Consider the following 19,152-nt stretch of genomic DNA (forward strand, 5'->3'; position numbering starts at 1 on the left):
GCACTCGGCCAAATGATTAGCTTACCGCAAGAGATTGCGCACCACCAGAATTTATTGCAATGATAAACAAAAAAAAAAAAAAAAAAAAAAAGAAAAAAGAAAGATCCAGGACTGGAGTGGTTTGGCTGACTCCATGCTCAGCACATCCATGGTGTGGAGCTGTCCCTGTATTTTCACCTCCCAGCAGGACATAACGCCTCCAGAAATGTGCCCACGCTATATCTAGGGTAGGAAGACATCCTACATAACGTAGGATTTCCCAGATTTCCCCCTCAAAACTTGCATGTTGTACTGAATGATTTGCTCTTCTCTGTACTGCACTTTTCAGCTTTTCAGGACAGGAAAGCTGCTCCCCAGCCCAGCCCTGCACATTTGGGGATGAAACAGAGTACACCAGGAGTCCCTTGGTGTCCAAACTCCCCAATTTCCCTCCACTGCCCCCCCAAAAACCACCAACCAACCAAAAAAATGGGCCTGCAGAAAGAAAGCAAGCACCTAGGCCCCATCTCAGCCCAGTCCTTATTGGGGGCTGCAGATGTCACTTCACGCTTGTGCACACTGAGCAAATTGTCTCTCCCCCCTCCCAAGTTTTCCACGATAAAGACTCCCCACGGTGGTGCCTTCCTCCTCAGGAGCTGCATAAGTAAGGTGACTGTTGCTTACTCTTTCGCCTTTCATGCCCGGGAGGCCTTTTAAACCCTGCAAGAACATAAAACAAGATGTAAAGAGAAATATCAGACGGGGAAGGTGTTAGGAAAGAGTAAAAGAGCAGCCTCCACTTGAAGGGCTGCCTCCAAGGAGAGGCTCCAGCGTGGAGAAGCTGGTGGTGGGGTGGGTGCAGGAGCCCAAGCTCTCCTTTCCTTCCCCCTGAGAGCAATTTGAGAAGTGAGAAACAGCAAAATTGAGTCACACTGGTGGAAAGAAAAAAATTAGCCATAGATTTCTGCCCAGCACAGGGTCAGGGCTACAACTCAGGATCTCCTGGGAGATACATAAATTAAACCAGGTTGGCCAATTTGCCCCATTTTTCAAGCCTCACACTGAGACTTTTGTATGCTTAATGTTAAAGAGATGAAGCCCCAGACTCTCAGAGAGTGTAGGGTTGCTGCCAGAGGGCTTCTCCTGGGGGGTCAGCCCAGGTATAACCCCTTTTTGTGATCCATGACCTCGTACAAATACACGCAGAGGTGGCCACTTCGCCCTGCAGCACAGACAGCTCATCACAGCGGTGGGCAGGGACAGGATGGACTGGGAGGAGATGGAACACAGATATTTCCCAAAGGCACAAAATCTGATTTTTGCCAGCCCCTTGTGCCCTGTGCTGCTGCCCTGACCACTGGGCTACATCCTCCTGCAAGCCCTCATGGTTAAGGGACAGCCTGGCCAAGAACAAGCCCTTCAGGGATGAGACCAAGGGTGCAATGTGGTGCTGCAGCCACCCTTGGCCTTCTGAGGAGCTTCATAAAGGCCTATTCTGCTCATAACAAGAGCTTCATTCCATTCGAGACAACAGCTTAATAAATAAAAAGTTGTTTGTCGAAGCAGCAGTTGTGATCTGCATCTCTCCTGACTCACCCCTATCAGCGGAAAGGGAATTTAAAACAGAACAAGGCCCTGAAACTCATGCAGGCGAGCAGACCTGACGAAGAAGAAACGAGAGGTGGAGATATTTTAGGAGGGCTTCAGAAGCTTGTAGATGAGTCAGCCAAATGGACAGGAGCCTAAAGTGATTACGTTTGGCACGGCAGCTTGTGTCTCACAGCTGCCTGCGGGATTTACGCTCATGCATCCCAACACAACCCAGGAGTTCAGGTTCCCCAAGTCTCTATTTCCCACTAAGACCATCAAATCATTTACATTTTTTTTTTCATTATCTGTGGGCCCTGGGCCACTGTAATCCATGTTAATCAGTCTTGCATGTTATGTTAACACTCACCATCATGCCAACGGGGCCACGGACTCCCACAGCGCCCTTACCACCCTGTGAGGAAGAAGAGGGGTAGTGATGGCCACCAGCAGACAAAAGCAACATATACAGTCCCAACTCTGCAAACCATCCCTCAGGGGACAACAGGAATTGAATGTTCAGAAGCCTAGATCCTCCAGGGAGTCCTCCTGCCTTGTCCACTTGTATGGCCTCATGGATTAGGTGCCTCGATGCTCCTATGGTTCAATGCTCCTATGATTTCAATAGGCCTCACCTCAGCAAAGGAATTCACCTGGAACCCACACCACTGACTTTCAGAAGGAAGATACCACCAGCCAGCTGCTCAGCAGTAACTCTTCCCTTTGGAGACCAACGTGAGCCTTATCTTCACACCTAGCTGTATTTTTCAAGTGCTTCTTCTGAGCCTCTCCTCAGGCATGCCACAGATTTCTTTTTCAACCTTACTACCAGGAATAGGTGTGCTGTTGGGTCTGAGAAGTGCTTTTATGACCTCCCTAGGTAGATCCCCCAAGATTTACCTGTCTTTAAGATGCCTAGGCTTAGGCACCAACCTGTGAGGCCAAATTTTTCCCTCTTCTGTGTAGCCAATGTAATTTCAGATTCTGTGATTCACTCCAGATATATGCTGGAGTCAGAAGAGCAGAAACATTATTTCATCATTTCCTACAGATAATAAAGCTCGAGCGAGGCTTACCCCAGACCTTTCACAGCTGTTGACATTCTCATTAAGTGTTTTGTCTCAGGGGCCTCATTGAACAGTTCTGCTAGCAGATGGGGAGTTTGTCTAAATGGATTGCAGCATAAAATCAGTTTATTCGCAGAACAGCCACAGACGCAGCAAATTGAAACATGGCCTCTGATTACAACTCCAGAGGGTCTCCCTGGGGTCTTTGCCAGAAGGGGACCAAAAAGTTCTCAGCGAAGTGAGGAAAAGCGAGCATTGCTGTCCTGAGGATGACAGGGGCTGCTTTCCCTCTGCCAGGGGGACTGGAAGAGGGAAACGAGGGTAAAAAAGCTGGATTTGGATTTCTGAAGGAACGAGCTTGCAGGTAGCATCCCCAAAGCATGCAAAATGAGCTGGCTCCTCACTGAGATGATATTATTGACCTACCTGAGGGCCAGGCAGCCCACGAGGACCTCTTGGTCCAGCAGCTCCAACCCCAACTTCTCCCTGCAGAACAAAAACAAAAAAGGTCTTGCTTGGAGCAAGGATACCGCATGGGATGATTGTTGATAGGCTTGACACTGATTTAAAAGCCACAGAAAGAGTCAGGAGACACTTCCATTGACTTTCTGCTGCTCTCTCTGGAGGATGCTCTGGCAAACATGGGAAAGAAGGGCGTGAGGGCAAAAGAGGGAAAAGCACCTGGAAGGGCTCAGGGATAAGGAGCCAGGGGATGGCAGTGGATGTCCCATTGCCACCCCAGGATCTCGGCTACTTGTGACCTGCCTGGCAGATTGGCACTCACCTTGTTGCCTTTGGGTCCGGGTGTCCCAGGAATCCCCTGTAGGATGAGGAAAACAAAGTAGGAGGGAAGAATTTGTTTTTTCATGTCCTTGATGTTCTCCTGGCCCACTAAAAGGGTGAAAACACACCCATGCCAGGTACCAGGGCCTCAACCACCTCCCCAGCCAACCCTGCATTGCTCAGAAGACAAAGGGTTGAGGTATAAAAGTCACCTCTTTTCCTGGGGATCCCGACGGTCCTGCAGGTCCAGCAAATCCATTCCGCCCTCTCTTCCCACGTTCACCCTTGAAAATAAAATCCTTTAAGGAGAACACTAAGGGAAAGGCCCTGCTTCCCCTTAAGCCAGCCTGAAAGCTGAAACCAGCGTCCCTAAAGCTTTGTGCACCACAGCAAGCAGGAGGAATAGTAATTGGGATGCTCCCAATGGGAGCCTCTTTGCTGTTGAGGAGAGACCCTGAGTTTAAACACGTTTCTGTCCCCCATCCCACCTCCCACTAAGTCTCCTTGTCCTTGCAGTGACAATCATTGCTCCTTCTGTCCCCATGTTCCAATGACCCCGAACCCTCTTGCTAACATCAAACCCCAAACCACTCCTTTTCTTCCTGATCACCTCATCAGGTCACATCATTAAGTTTCAGTAGAGAATAATGGGTCCCCACCTATCTTGGAGCTCCACTGCTTTTGTTTTGAACTTGAAGAACATCCTCCTGGCCCAAACCCTGCCTGTTTATTTATTAATTCATTTATTTATTTATTATTATTATTTTTTTCCCAACCACATCAGTTTATCTAATCAATGCCATTACCACTCCTTTTACAACCAGCTTTTATCTCTGTTTCCCTTCACAGGCTCTGTGTAGGCTCAGGAGACCTGGATAGGTGGGGGTCTGACCTGAAGTGGACACCTGATGCAATCTAAGGAAGACCACGCTCATTCTCACCTTGTGTCCAACACCACATGCCCAGTCCCTTCACCACACACCACCTGCCTTCTGTCCTGGTGTCCCGGGCAGGCCTGGAGCCCCTCTGTCCCCCTGTGTCCCAGGAGTGCCAGCGTTGCCTCGAATGCCCTGGATGCCCTGAGCTCCTGGAGGTCCTGGGGCCCCTGGCTCACCCTGTTGAGGGAATCACAAGGAATTTAGATCTTAGGTGGGACTGATGGAATCCCAAAGGTCCTGGAGAAAGCCTGGGGTGTTTCATTGAATTCCCATGACTGGTACATAGAACTGGGGACAAACCCTACAGCTCAGGCCCATCAGAGAAGCCCTAGGGCTGGAGAAGGGCTTGCTAGAGTGGGGAACACTTACCTTTACACCCACAGAGCTGTGCAGTAAACTCAAACCCCAAATGCAAGGGGACTGCAGAAACATCCCTCTGCTGAGACCACAATTCCCTGGATTTTTTCATAGCCATATTTATCCTCTGGAGCTCACCTGTTCTGAACTGGTCCCTTGGAGGACACTAAGCTCTCCCTCTGTCCCAAACCCACATGCTGGTGTTCCTGCCTTTCCAAGTTGGGACTGGCTTATCTTTGCCCACCCAACCACCTCTGTGCTTCTCACCAAGCAGTGGAAAGGTCAGCAAGGACTCCAGAGAGTAAAACCCATAGAAAAACAAGTGAGATCCTATCTAGAGGAGAAGACAGGTTTACCTTAAATCCTGGGGGACCAGCCTGACCAACAGGACCTCTGAATCCAATTCCTGGTTCTCCCTGTGAAGAGAAGAAGGTCGAGAAAAATCATGACCACTCCTTCCACTCTGGGTCCATCAAGAACTTGCTTCATGCTGCTCCCTGGACAGCCAGTCTAAAGGGCCCCAACTGACCATCACATCTCCTCTAGATGATGGGAAGCCTTATCTGGAGAGATAAAGTTGCTGAGAACTTTTAAAGAGCTCAAACAGGGCAAGAACTGGAGCCCAGGAGGTTCCCTCTGCCCACCAGAAGCATTTCGGGGCTGGGCGGGTGCTGGAACCCTGGCACAGGTACCCAGAGGCTGTGGTGTCCCCTCCTTGGAGAGCATCAAAAAACACCTAGACACCAGCTTGGGTGGCCCTGCTGGAGCAGGGATGGGACCAGAAGGACCCAGAGGTGCCTCCAAGCCTCAACCTTCAGTGATTCTGAGCTTTAGAAAAGAGGGAGATGAATTGCAGGAATATTATTGGAGATGGTGTCAGAAGATTCTGGGTGAGACTTGTACCTTCTGGCATTAGTCTAAGATGTGTGCCCTGCCTAGAGCAGCCACCAGGACTCCCTGCCAAGCCAACAGACAGCAGCCGTGTCTCCCAGGGCTGAGCCCACATCTCAGGAGATCACCTGGACACCTCTCCCTGAGATGGGAGGTAAGATGTCACGAGATAGAGCAGTCATAGAGGACACAAGGTCTCCTGGTATCAGTAGAGGCACCCCTGACCGTGGTACCAACGCCGTTCTTTACCTTTTGACCATTTTCCCCTCTGTCTCCTTTGGTGCCCTGAGAAATGAAGAGAGAGTTACCAAGTCTATTGGGGAGGAGGAATGAAGTACCACCTCAGTGCCACCCTGAGTGAGAGCAAAGGTTTCCAGTTGTGCCCACAACAGAGATGCCTCTGATGTCCCCAGAGGAGGTGGGGAATGTCCATGTGGCCAGGGCAGAGCCAAATGCCCCAACACGGGGCCAAAGTGAAGGAGATGGGGTACTGAAGGAGTTGGGGTACTGAGGTGACCCAGCAGGTGATGGGGTCTGAACAGGGGACAGGGTTTTGGCTTCCCCGTGGCAATCCCCAGTGCTGGATTTGGGCCACCTGGCTGGTATCACTGTCCTGCTCCAGCTGCTGATCCTGACTCTGCAGCTCACCTTTTCTCCAGGCTCCCCCATCTCTCCAGGCTGCCCCTGTAAGACAAAAAACAAATATCTTCCAGCTCTTCTTCCATCCCTGTCCTTGTGCCAGGGCTGGCTTTCGCTTGTCTGTCACCTGGTTCAGTCCAGCAGAACAAACGTCAGGAACCTCCCTGAATTTTCTGCCTTCCCCTTGAGGCATGGCAGATGTGGGTTAACATTGCTGGGAGGGAGCAGAAGCATTCAGACAGATCAAGGGATAAAGGTGGGACTGCAGCAATCCCGATTTACATCAGCACAGCCTCCCATGGACCCTGGATGTCCTCTCCACCAGTGTGTCCCCAGCTTCCTTCTCCAAATCTCAGAGACTCAGACTACAAAAGCACTATTGCTACCTTTTCTCCTTTGTCTCCACGGGCTCCTGGAGCTCCCATTTCTCCCTGGAAAACAACAGACAGCACCTTCAATTGCAAGCATGAGGAATTTCTCCTTCCCTCTTTAGGCCATGTGGGTGTTGCCCTTGTTTCTGCACCACCTTTCGGCAAACCGCAGTGGAGGGCCACCTCCTTTCCACCTCTTGCTGGTGGACCAAGGCTACCCCAACCAGATCCTGACCAGATCAGGGCTGTCCCTGAACCCATCCCTCCTATCCTGCACTGTGGAAATGCACAGAGAGATGATAAATTGTGGAATTGGGGCCAGAGATGAGCGGTAGCTGAGGATTTCCCTATCCCAGGATACCATGTTTGGAGACCAGAGAAGTTCACAGAGGAAAAAAATACTGAGGAGGCACAAAACACCAAAAACATATCTGAAACAGATGTGGAAGGTTCCAGCATAGGTCCTGTACTCATTGCCAGTGGCCAAAACCATTGGTTACCACCTCTTGAACCCACCAGCCTGGCCAATTTTCATCTGTGATTTCTCAGCCTCTAAATGAGAATGCCCTGGGAGATGCTCTGGGATCCCAACTCACCCCAACACCACTGGGTATCTGCATTAAAAACTGAACCAAAAGCACTGACCTTTTGGCAACACAAGGGTGGATCTGGCTGGCCCGTTTCCTCCTTCTGTAAGAAAATGATTGCAGGTACAACACGGAGTTGGGATTCTGCCACATCCTCACCATGTGCAGCTGGGGTGAGAGGAACCCTGGGGCTTCACGCTGTACCTTAATTCTCCTTGGGTGCTGAGGGCCTGGGTACGTCTTGAATTGAGGAAGAAAAGAGAAAAGTGTGAGAGGAGGTGGAGAAATGTTTCACCCCTTGAGCCATGGGAAAGGAGGCTCGAGGACTCAGAATTTTTCACCCTTAACTCCTGCAGACAGGTCTTGCTCGCTTAAATCTTGTAAAATCAACTCTTTGCACTTTCAATTTCTGGCTTATTATGTTAAATTTGGAGATGTAATTGTGCAGGTATGTCAGAGACATATGTCTTATACATATTTATAAATGCACTCAAGTATTTTCACATTTACACACACATACCAGTATCTCCTATTCTCTCAGGACACAAAATACTCCTGTCTCATACTTCTTTCTCCATGATCCAGGTAATTATGTTCCCTCATTGATTAAGTTTGATTTTCCCCACTTCCGTGTTGTGAGCATCACGTTTCCCTTGCCAAATACGAGAACACTCTGCTCTGCCAAGCAAGACACCCACACCTGCAGCTGTTTCTTGCTTTATTTATTAATATTTATCACCAAACTTTCACCCCCCACCCAGATTGATCATGATTCATCATGATTTTGCACGGTGAGAAGAGGCAAGTAGGGTTTCCCTCGTGTCCATGTGTTTGAGGACAACTTTATATCAGGTTGTCTCACTCACTCACCGCAGATCCAGATGGGGATTTCGGAGCTCCTGGGGCACCGGGGGGATGCACCTGTGACAGAGCCAACAAGGAAGGGTCACCGCTCCCTTGGGGATCACGCCGGTGGCTCTGCTTGTATGCAATGGCCAGCCCAAAGCCACCACGATGAAATAGGGTCTTTACCAGGTGTCTTTCCTGCTGGGCTGATCTCCTGGCCCTCATGTGCCTTGGGAGTGCAGAACCATCATCTGAATTCATCTTTTCCTGCAGGAAAGGAAACATCACCCTGCTGAGCACCCCATGCTATTATTCATTCAGGACCATGCAATTAACTTACCGTTATTTCAGATAAATACCTAAAATCTTGCAACTCTGAGCTCTAAATGCTTCCCTGCAGCACCCATGCCTGGGTAACACAGCTGCTGTGCATTTATTGTACCCAATATATCTGACTGCAATAATACAACCGCTGATGCCTGATCACTCTCCTCGGTCATCTGTCTCTTGCTGATGTTTGCAATGCTCATGGTTTTGGCCGGTACATATTTGAGACACACACAGTAAAGCTTGTACAAATAGTTACTGGCCCGAATCGTAAACTGATTGTAATTTTCCATGTTAGCAACAACAAATTATCTGCTTGCTGTTGTAAAAATTATAATATTCCTAGCTGCTGGATATCTCAGTGTACAGCAATTATTCCCCAAGCTACACAATGGAGCCACTGCAGATCAGCTTTGGTAAATATTTTGATATGAAGGCAGAAAGCAACGGAGTGATCCACAACAAAAGAAGGCTGGGAACCTCCTTGCACCCAAACCTCAGCCCTGAGCCCTGCCAGGAGCATGGGAAGGAGAAAAGAAAATCAGGATGGGGTGCAGATACTTAGATACTTAGATACTTATTTCCACGTTATTATTACTTTCAGACTCAGGGATTGATCTCACGATTTAATCTAGAAGTGTATTTTGAAACTTTTAGATGGCTAAAGTTAAGGAAAAGTAAATCCTGGACAAAGGACTTGTAAGAAGTGCTGGTTAGTCCAGTCACGGACATTGTATTGGCAAGTTTGCAGGGCTGCTAGCCTTGTTTTGTTGGATTCAAGTAGCTGGATGATGGTTTCACTAACTGGCTAATAAGCCCAGGAAGTTTCTGACTCACCAAAATACGTAAGGAAAAAATATTTTGGACCAATTAAAATTGAAATTCTTTACTGCAACGTAGCGAGGAGCGAGGAGGAGGAATTAAAGACCCATCAATGATGCGCTGGCACAGATTGCTCACGAGTGCCCATCTGGGGTGGCTTTTGTCCGTCCTGCACTGGGTCGTGGCTGATCTGCATGCAGAGCACGTGTAAAATGCCGCTGCTGTTTCACACGGGTCCACCTTCATTCTGCAGACGTGCGAAGAGCGTCAGAAGGAAAAGGCGAGGCAAGCCCGTGGGTTGCCAAGACCTCGCCGAGGTTCGGATGGCGACCCGTGTGCAGGCGATCTCATAAAGCTGCCATTTCCAGGGGTGGTGGGAAATTGCTGGGGGTAATAACTCTCCTCCTTTCTGCTATTCCTCCGCAATTTTAGCAGTTTCCAGCTCTGAGATGCCAGCAATAAGGCACCTCACGGAAAAGTGGAGAGGCTGCTGCTTTCTAAAGCAGTGATTTGCTGATGGCAGGTGGCAGTGTAAAAAAATAAAAAATAAAAAAATAGAAAGAGACGAAGGAGTAAAGGAGGAGGAAAAGAACAGACACAATTAGGACAGGAAAGAGAAAAATTAAAATAAATGGGGGAGGAAGAAAATATCCTGCAAAGAAATAGGAACAGGAAAGACAGAAACAGCAAAGAATGAAGATATCAGGTACAAAAAATTAAGTGACTTTGGGTTTATCCACATGGAGACAGCCAGTGCCATTTATCTGAATTAACCCCGAAAATGAGTAAGTTGAACTGCAGGGAGGCTGGGAGATGGAGGGGGCAGGAATTAACCAGACCAGTCCCATAGTGCCAAAGAAGTGGCTCATCCATGGAAAGAGCAACTGGGCACTGCTTCTGGCATGGGCACGTGTACCGGGGCTCATCCTGCCTCTTTATGCCAGTTAATTTGCTTCCCCCATTAACTCCTGCCAGCCAGAAATTGCACCTCTGAGATGAAGCTCTTGGGCTATTACAGAATGCTTTTCTCCAGGGCCCCATGAACCTTTTAACAGGTAAAATTCGTGATTACAGCTGCTGCTGACGGGGAAACAAGCGGCTCCATTTCGCTCTCTTTGCATCACCCTGCGATGCGCACAGGGATCTGTGCTGGGGGGAGAGGGGCTGCTCCTGGCTCCCTGCCTTCCACCCATGCTTCTTCCTCCTCTGGAGGATGAAGGGGATAAATGGGGCAGGAGATCATCCCTATAAACCCAAAGTGTGAACTTTTGGCTAAAAAAAAACACCCGATCTTATGTCTCTGGTGGTAAATGAGCCTGCAGTTTTGTGGCTGTGCTCCTCACCTCCCATTGGCTTTAAAAAAATGGAAGTGGAATCTCAAATGGGATGCAAAGACTGCTTTTCATCCTTGGGATGCAGGGCTTAAAAAAATGATTACATCCCTGATTGCTGAGGACAGTAAAACTTTTCTTTGTCTGCCTCAAACTCCTCTTATTTCCTAAAAGCCACGGCATTTGGGCACATGGATGCATTGAGTTCCCTGAAACCAGACAAAGAGGGGTCACTCCCTTTTCATCAAGGAGGAAAATGCCGTGCCTGTGATGGATCTGATTTATTAAATCACTCCATGCGGGGGGCATGCGTGAAACCACGAGGAGCAGAGCTGAAGTCCACAGCTTTGAATGGAAGTACAGATTTGGGATGCCCCAATTCCAGGGTGTAGGTCCCTAGGAACTGAGCTCTATCTACTTTTTTTAAGCTCTACCTCAGCTGGGGTCCTACACCCAATCGAGTGAGAAGTGAGGGGTTTGGTGTCCATCCTCTGCTTTTCCAAATCTCTCTCCAGCTTAAACCATGGAGAGCAAAGGGAAACGGCGCATCCAGGAAGAGAAGCAATACAAAAAGTGGGATGTGGGCTGGAAACAGGCTCTGCGAGCTCCTAAATCCCTGCCCTGTGATAGCAGCTGAGGGATGCTCATTGCACAATCTGCAGGGCTGCAGCTTGCACACAGACACGCGTGTGTGAGTGCTCGTATGCGTGTGCTTGTGCCGGGAGCCCTCTCGTGGCTGCTGCCACAGCGATTGCTCCAGCTTCGTGAGTCAGCACTGTGGCAATTTGCAAGGCAGGAGACAGCTGAAGGGATGGAGCAGAGGCAAGTTTCCAGCAGACTCAAATCAGAGCGAGATTTCCTCCTGACAGGGTCTCCCCACTTTGGGCTACCTCCCCCATCGCTGTTCCTAGAAATATCCTTGCTGATGCTGCTCCTAGCAGAAGCTGTGCTTGTGGCTGAAAGCAAATATCCAAGGGATTTTTCCACTCAGGTTGTGGGCATCCTGCCTCCAAGCGTTTTCAGAAACAGCCTCCATTCCATCACACAGGAAAACATTAGGTGGAAAAGTGCAGAAGCAGCACTGGGTGAGTGCATTTGCCCCCTCTCCATCACTGGGGCTGGTGCCACTCCATTCATGGTGCTGGGGAAGGGTCCCCCAGCCAAGCTCGACCTTGCTTTTAGGGTTAAAATGCTGTGAAGAATGAAGGGTGCTGGGTTTGGTCCAAGTCATTGAGCGTGTTAGGGCTCACAGAAGAAAATACATGCCCAGGAGGGCAGAAATAAAGAGGGAGTTGGGATGTTAGGGCTCAGACAACCACACTGCAGTACCCCAAGTTAATGCCCATCCTCTGAGCTGTGACACTGCTGCTGCCAGCCTGGATGTGCCCTCTGGCTTTGCTGCAAATGCTGTGGTGTGACTTAGAGGGCACGTGCATGTGCCCTTGGAAGGCTGCTGCACCTTCTGGCTATGGAAGGAACCTCTTTCTGTGCTACTGCCCCTCAGCTGAGGAGCAATAATTCATCTCCTGAGGTTTCTAAGAGGTGAATGTCTTGCAGACCTTGGAGGAAGAGTTAAAGTGGGTAACCCTACACCATGTTTCCTCTGGGACAGGCACCTTGGCTCAGCTCCCCCACGAAGGCTTGGTAAATTACAGTTTACTCTTGTTGAAATCGGCCTTTTTTTTTCCATCAAAGTGGGTAATTAACCACCAAAATAATTGCCAAGGGCTCTGGGTGGGGGGAGGTCCCATTTCCCTGCTCATACACAGTGGACAAGGCCATCAGCCATGAAGCCATCAGCCTCTTGCCAAGGTCCTATGTCCAAGCAGTTGTCTCCCCTGGGGATCTCAAAGCACTGGGTGTGAGATGAGCATCCCAGTCCCTTCCAGTCTATCGCTTGTCTCCACACTGGTCTAGCACCCAGAGCTGCTGGGGAATACATACATGGCTGGTGTCCTCCTGTGGTTGTCCTTGTGCCTTCTCCTTCAAGGACTCGAGAAGCTCCATGGATTGCTTTCCTTGCAGATCATCTTCGGGGTGTGTGTGGGGCACAGGCAAGCTCTGCAGGGGATGCTGGGTGAGTGACAACACAAATCTTACTGATTACCAGAGTGGAAGTTGGAAAGCAAAGACTTTTTGAAACTCTGAAACCGATTCATGCAGAACTCCTTATCCTCTCCCTAAATTAGCTTTTCACTGCAGCAAAATAGAGGCTGAATGCACAGAATCGCAAGGGTTTGTCCACTCAAGCTCTTCAAAATGTAATCCCATTGCGCCTATTAAATCAGCACAAATAGGAACGTAATTAAAAGTCACTGAACAGGCATTTACATACACTGCTGAGAGAAGTGTTTGTCCCTTTCGAGTCTCTCTCCTTCTTTCTCTCCTCCAAGGACTCGGGAGTGTTCCCCAGGGGCTGGTACTCACCAGCAGATGGACCCTGGGGAGAACAAAAGCAGTTACTTCTTTTTCCAAGCCAAGACCTCATCCACAACACACTGCTTTCATCAGCAACACACCATTTATTCAATAATGTGCCCACAGACAGCAGGACAAGGCTGGAGAGCCAAGTTACCTTGATGTCTCTTGCACCTTACTTGGGAAGTGCTAATGGCTTTGGGCTGGGGCATGTCCAAAAAGGGAGCCCCATTTGCTCCCTGCTTTTTCATTGAAGCCCATCCTAAACAGGGTGGTCCAGGTGAGAAGAGAGGGTCCCCAACCCTTCCAGCCAGATTTAGGGGGGCAGAGAGGAGCAATGGTTCTCCCACAACAATATAAGTGAGCTCAGGGCAAATGTTTTGCCTCTTCTCACCTGGATCCCAAACCAAGGCTCTCACCAGGAGGTGAGCAATCCCTTCCCACCCTGCCCTGGCTAAGTGGCCCAGGCCATATAAGCATACTCCAAGCCCCCATTCATGGTGGCAGAGACAGTGACAACATTTGTGGAGCGCCCTGAGCCACAAAGATGAGCAAAACTCGGTTATTTTCATAGGTCCATGCTGGTATCTGAAAAGCTGTGTCTCTTGGAGCACATCTCTGGCATATCACTGAGTACACCACAAAGTCCTGTGGCTTCTTTCAGCACAGACTGCGTAGCACACCCTATCTTACAAAGGCCATCTAGCACATGGTCTGACCAATTTCCAGATGCTGTCCCTAATAAACCCAACAGAGCCAGCTTTGGTGTCTCCATACCCCAAATCCCAACATTGCTGGCTCCAGGCTTGCTGCCACATGTCTATTTTCAGTCTCTTGAGCTCTCTGGTGCAAACATATTTACTGGCGAGCACTTCATTCCCCTCAAGACCCTAAAAGACAGTCATGCAGGTTGCAACGATCTGGAAAAGTAAGATATCTCACCCAAGATCACAGGAAGAGCCTGGACAGAGGGGGGATGAGCCTGTCTTGACCTAAGCCTGAGCAACCGGGTCATTGCTGAACCAACCACAGAAGAAGATAAAATCATCAGAGCTGGCTCCAAATGCTCCCACATCCCTTGTGCTCCAGATACAGACAACATTTCCTACCAGTGACCAACAAGGGTTTGTGGAGAGTGAGTCACTTCTTGACTGTCGTAAAAGAGGATTAAAAAGCCTCACCTCGGCTGCTGTTACTGTTTCCTGGGCTCTCTCTTATCAGGACTGTCTAGTGTGGGCAAATTAAGAGCCAGGACTCAATCAACAGCTATGAGAGGTGGCCTGGATACAGCCTTCTGAATTTATTCCTGGAGGTGTGCTGTAACACACAGGAACTCGGGTCCAGGATGGAGATTAAGTCTTATCACTAAAATTTGTAATTCCCACAACCACAATCTGTTACTTGAAATTGCAGAGGATGGAGGTGACTAGATTATCTCTAGCAATTAGCCTGGTTACTCAAGCAAATGAGGGCTGTGGAGTCATGGCAGGAACTGTTCCTTGGGCAATCTCAGCCCAATCTGACAGCAGGATCGGATCCATCCCTGCTGGGGTAGGAGACACACCTAAATTACAGCCTCTACAAGGGAGGATGAGGAATCAGCAGGAGGATCATCGCTGGAGCATGGGCTGGGCGCTCCCAGGCATCTGGCACACATCGGATGTGCGAGCTCTATTATTGCTGCAGCAGACTGGGTGGACAAGAGTACAGATCTATGTGACTCCATTTCATCAGCTCTGCTGTTTTTGTCACCTTAGGGGGTCCTTCAGACACCAGCACCCTAAACGGAGGCTCCGCTGCCAGGCTCTGTGCTTCTTCTGTCACCTCGCTGCTGGCCAGGGCATCACGAGAAGTATCAAACTTCAGCGAATCCTGCAACCTCAAAAAAAGTGGTTTGCTGTGGCCAGGTCAAACCTGAGCTCCCAGGAACCACAAATGCAAAAAGATGGGTCCTGATGGCTTATTTCTGCCCACCAGCCTGGCATGCTCTGTCCCACCTGCTGGCCTTCCTGTGCCAGGGTGGAGTGAGCAGGCAGCCAGGCCCTGCTTGTCATTTCCAGGCCTTGTTTCCCAATTAATTCTATGTCCCTGGGCTCCCTCTCACTTTTGAGGCCACCCTTTTAGTCTTTTCTTATTCTTTCTTCTGCTTTGATCCCCATCAGTCCAGCAATGCCCAGCCCCTCAGGGCACGAGGAAGCTGACAGCTTCAGATGATGGCTTCTAGCTACCACCACCAAATATCAGGAGCTGATTCTTTCATTTCCCTGAAAACCAGGTGCTTTGCAATCTCAACAGCTTAACCCATAGTTCCAAAATCCTGGTGAGAGCCCCCAGCCCCTTCCAGACTAAGCTGGCTGCAAGTCACCGTAGCCTGCTTGATGACAGAGGTGACCCTGAAGCCTTCACTGATTCATTTCCTTCTAGGTCTCCCCTGAGGATGATGAATACTCACACCATGCTTAGCAGTCTGTGCAAGTGTCTGCTTTCTCCTGGAGGCTTTGCTTGTCCTGGAGCCGCCCAACTGCCGAATCAGCCCATCCAGCCCATCCCGTAGCAGCACGTTGGAGAGATCCTTCAGCAATGCCAGCTGCCAACAGCATGGACCATTCAGGCAATGGCCTGCTGTCACCCTCCCATCCCCAAGACACAACAGTCCAAGAAAAGCCACCCCAAAAAGATTGCTGATGCGTTTCCAGTCAGCTCATGGGGCATTAGTTAGGCATTGGTACTCAAGGAAAGGTTGGACGTGGTGCTTAGGGACATGGTTTAGTGGATGACATTGGTGGTAGGGGGATGGTTGGACCAGATGGTCTTGGAGGTCTTTTCCAACCCTAATGATTCTGGGATTCTACGATCTGGCACTGACAGCCAACAGCTGACTTAAATATAGGTGCTTAAGGTTTGGGCATCTAGGATCTGATCGATGGTGCTTACGCAGGGGCTCTCCCCACTGTAAATAAGATCCCCTACACCCGATTGAATAAGTCAGTTCCTCACCTCCCTTGGTCACATCTCCGGAGCTCACAAAAAGGAGCTGAGGGCAATGAGCTCAACAATAAAGGCCTAATTAGTAGATACTTATAGCTGAGGTTCATCACAATTCCTGAGCTTGGTGGCTACCTTGAGACTGGAGAGGGAGGCCACCGACCTAGCATGGCTGTATTGCAGTGATAAGTCACAATTATTTGTGCTATAAGCAAAGGGGCAACCCAAACTGACTTTTGCACTAAACAAGATGTAAAACATGGCCAAAGCACCCAGAGGAACCTGGGGGTCTCCTCTTCCTGTCTGTGCAGACCCAGCGCTGCTGCAGGACACTCCACAAACCAACCCAGGCGGCAGCACCAAGCTCTGAATGGGGATTTGGCATTGCCCAGAGAAATTGTGGATGCCTCATACACATCAACTCCAGAGTGGATAGATGGAAAAGCTTAATTGCAATCACCTTGTCAAAAGGAAGGTCAAGGTGTTACCTACCTTAATACCATTTTCTTCAAAAAGTCTCTCCAGATCCTGCCAGAAGAAAGAAAGGTAAGGACACGACTAAAGCCCAGCCCCAAAGAGCAGAAGAAATGCCCCCAGCCTGACTCCAGTGCCCTGGGAAACACGGCAGGGAGAGGAGAAAATGGAATTTCCCGAAGGGCTGAACATGATGATATTTTTCCTCCCCTTTCCAACCTGGGAAGCTGGCTGCACAGGTGGTGATGGCTAAGCCTGGGGGCATGCATGGGGTCCCCTCTGCCATCCCAAACCCGGGTAGAGAGGGAGGTGTTGCCAACATTAATACACTCCATAATTTTTATTGTCATTACCTTCATTTCCACTCCTTTTCCTGGTGGACCGGGCTCTCCCTTCAAACAAATAACAACAATTAATTAAGTTGTACCAACCAGCATCAAGAATGGGCAGAAGTCTGCCACCATCCAGCTCCGTAACCCCAAAGCTCTGTTGGCTCTCAGAGGGGTTCGAATCCCACCCTGCTGCATGGGCTCCTTTGCTCCTCCATCAGATGCAAGTAATGGCTGTGTTTTTAGGGTCAGGCTGGACCAGAGTTTGACTTGAGCATCACCAAAGAGGTGGGTTTTTTTGAAAAAATAAAAATATTTAACAAGCTCCCACATTTCCACTTGGCATGTATAAATGCAATGAGAGGGTGACCCGTTGCTCTGAAGGCAATCCTCCTTGCCACAGACTGAATCTACTCCTTCTCCACTCCTCAGCCATGCACAAGACATAAAAACCAAAGTGCAGGTGGCCCCTCAATGCCACCAGTGCTGCCAGTGCCATGGCTGGAAGTCGTGTGGTTGTGGCAGCAAGGCAGGGGGTGGTCAAGGTGCTCTCAGGGACTGTGGTCCCTTCTAGGGGTGGCTGTGGTCCTGGTGGCCCTCCACAGCACCACGCACAGTCTGGGTCAAATATCTCTGATGGGTTTAAGTCCCAGGGATGGGATTTCTGTCTCTCCTTGACCAACATGACGTGGGTCTCCAGGTGAGAGATCATGAGCCACTGCCATGGATGAAATGCTGGATGAGCTGCAACAGCTTGGGAAGCCCCGTGATGGGGCGAGGAGCATCTGATGGGCCCAGGGGCTGACCTGCCTCTCTGACGGGCTTCATTTCACTGAAATCTGGTTTCTGCACTGACAGATTCCGGTGGAATGAAGGGCGTCAGGAAGGCCCCAGTGGTGCTGCATCTCCATGCCAAAGTGTGCTGGGGCAAAGGAGCCACATCGTGGGGATGCGCTGGATAAACTGGGTACCTCAGGACATCTACCTGCACCCACTGATGCTTCTTCCTTCACCATTTTCCTCTTTGTTAGTGGAGCAGTTGGTCCCACCTCTAAAGATCTCTAGATGCGTGTTGTAGCAGAAGCATTTTCTCTTTCCATTCCTTTCGGATGTGATCTTCAAATTACAGGAGGGGAGGAAAGAAAGCAAATACCCCAAGCATTTTAGAAATGTATCCCGCCCAGCTCCTGAACAGCACCTTCCCTCCTACATGTCATATATTTACGAAATTGGGTTGTAGGGCTTACATCACGATGACCACAAGCTTACGAGCCCTGCTCATAACGCCTGCTTTGAAAAACCCAATGTTTTGGGGGTAAGAAGAGATCTGAGATGGGTTCTCTTCCCCTCCCAAACACAAAGATGCCTCCACGCATTCAAGCACCTACCTTTGGGCCTGGAGGTCCTCTTTCACCTTTCAAACCATCCTTCCCGCGATCCCCCTGCAAGCCAGCAGGAACGTGTTAGTTCTTCGGCCCCTCTAAAATTCACAGTGGTTTCATTGAGCTTTATGGCATTTCCCACCTACTGGCCTGTGCCGGCCTCATCCGAACAACATCCCTGTCTTTTCCGCATGGACCAACCAGACTTTTCTTGTAACTACCTTATTAATTCACGTAATTAAGGTAAATTTGGAGCAACTCTGCTCTTCACTTGAAGTATGCTACCTAGGTCCTTAAGACAGGTTCACATCCCTAAGAGCTTTTCTGTTTATCCTTTTCCCCTCATATCTACTTGGGCTAATAATGGTATTACTCCTCCTCACAGACTAAAATTCACCTGGATTTCTTTGCCATCACAGCTTGGCCAATGAAGCAAAACCTGAATATCTCATGTAGGGTTTGGGGAGGGGACAGACCCACAGTGATGCTGCCTGTGGCTCTTGATCTGCCAGTCTTTGCCTGTGACCAAGTCCTGTAGGTGAACTGGAAAGCCCAGACTTGCCTACAAAGCAGCCATCTAGGTAAACACTCCGCCTCTCTCTGAACAAACCTTTCCTCTCAGTGAAATTTGGCAGACATCGAAATTTGGCAGAAATCAATGCTGTGGCTGCCCTGCCTCCCCCCTGGCTGCCTCCTCTCCTCTCCTGACCCCAGCTGCATGGTGCATAAAATAAATGACCATCTCACAAACTTCGTTAAATGGAGGGATTTAAATGCATTAAATACATTTTTCATCGTATTGGGCTTTTTAATTACTCAAATTGCTCCATGACCCCACCTCTGTTCCTGCACTGGGGCTGCACATGGCATTATGGTTTGCAGGCAGCTTTGCCATTTGCTTGCTAAACAGACCATAAATAAGCAGGGCAGGAGGGGGCAAGGAGCTGCTTTGCTCTTGATCACTATTTGGGCATTCCCCAGATAGAATTTAGGCAGATTGGCACCAGGTCATGAGGGGCTGGGTGATATTTTCAGTGAT

General features: G+C 49.5%; 1 protein-coding gene across 1 annotated transcript in view; it reads right to left on the bottom strand.

Annotated features, from left to right (window-relative positions):
- The window catches only part of LOC101790071 (uncharacterized), a 101,240-nt gene that overhangs the window by 26,645 nt on the left and 55,443 nt on the right, over positions 1-19,152 (bottom strand). The window contains exons 54-73 of the mRNA XM_072040648.1: positions 18,120-18,173; positions 16,756-16,794; positions 16,421-16,456; positions 15,396-15,530; positions 14,696-14,815; positions 12,861-12,965; positions 12,470-12,598; positions 8,070-8,312; positions 7,404-7,439; positions 7,258-7,302; positions 6,628-6,672; positions 6,251-6,286; positions 5,852-5,887; positions 5,068-5,127; positions 4,406-4,531; positions 3,629-3,700; positions 3,418-3,453; positions 3,060-3,119; positions 1,937-1,981; positions 664-699 (exon numbers count right to left, since the gene is read on the bottom strand). Of these exons, the coding sequence (XP_071896749.1) occupies positions 664-699; positions 1,937-1,981; positions 3,060-3,119; positions 3,418-3,453; positions 3,629-3,700; positions 4,406-4,531; positions 5,068-5,127; positions 5,852-5,887; positions 6,251-6,286; positions 6,628-6,672; positions 7,258-7,302; positions 7,404-7,439; positions 8,070-8,312; positions 12,470-12,598; positions 12,861-12,965; positions 14,696-14,815; positions 15,396-15,530; positions 16,421-16,456; positions 16,756-16,794; positions 18,120-18,173 (1,494 nt within the window). The remainder of the gene's footprint in view (positions 1-663; positions 700-1,936; positions 1,982-3,059; positions 3,120-3,417; positions 3,454-3,628; positions 3,701-4,405; positions 4,532-5,067; positions 5,128-5,851; positions 5,888-6,250; positions 6,287-6,627; positions 6,673-7,257; positions 7,303-7,403; positions 7,440-8,069; positions 8,313-12,469; positions 12,599-12,860; positions 12,966-14,695; positions 14,816-15,395; positions 15,531-16,420; positions 16,457-16,755; positions 16,795-18,119; positions 18,174-19,152) is intronic.

The sequence above is a fragment of the Anas platyrhynchos genome, chromosome 1 (genome assembly GCF_047663525.1).
Source record: "Anas platyrhynchos isolate ZD024472 breed Pekin duck chromosome 1, IASCAAS_PekinDuck_T2T, whole genome shotgun sequence".
NCBI classification, from domain to species: domain Eukaryota; kingdom Metazoa; phylum Chordata; class Aves; order Anseriformes; family Anatidae; genus Anas; species Anas platyrhynchos.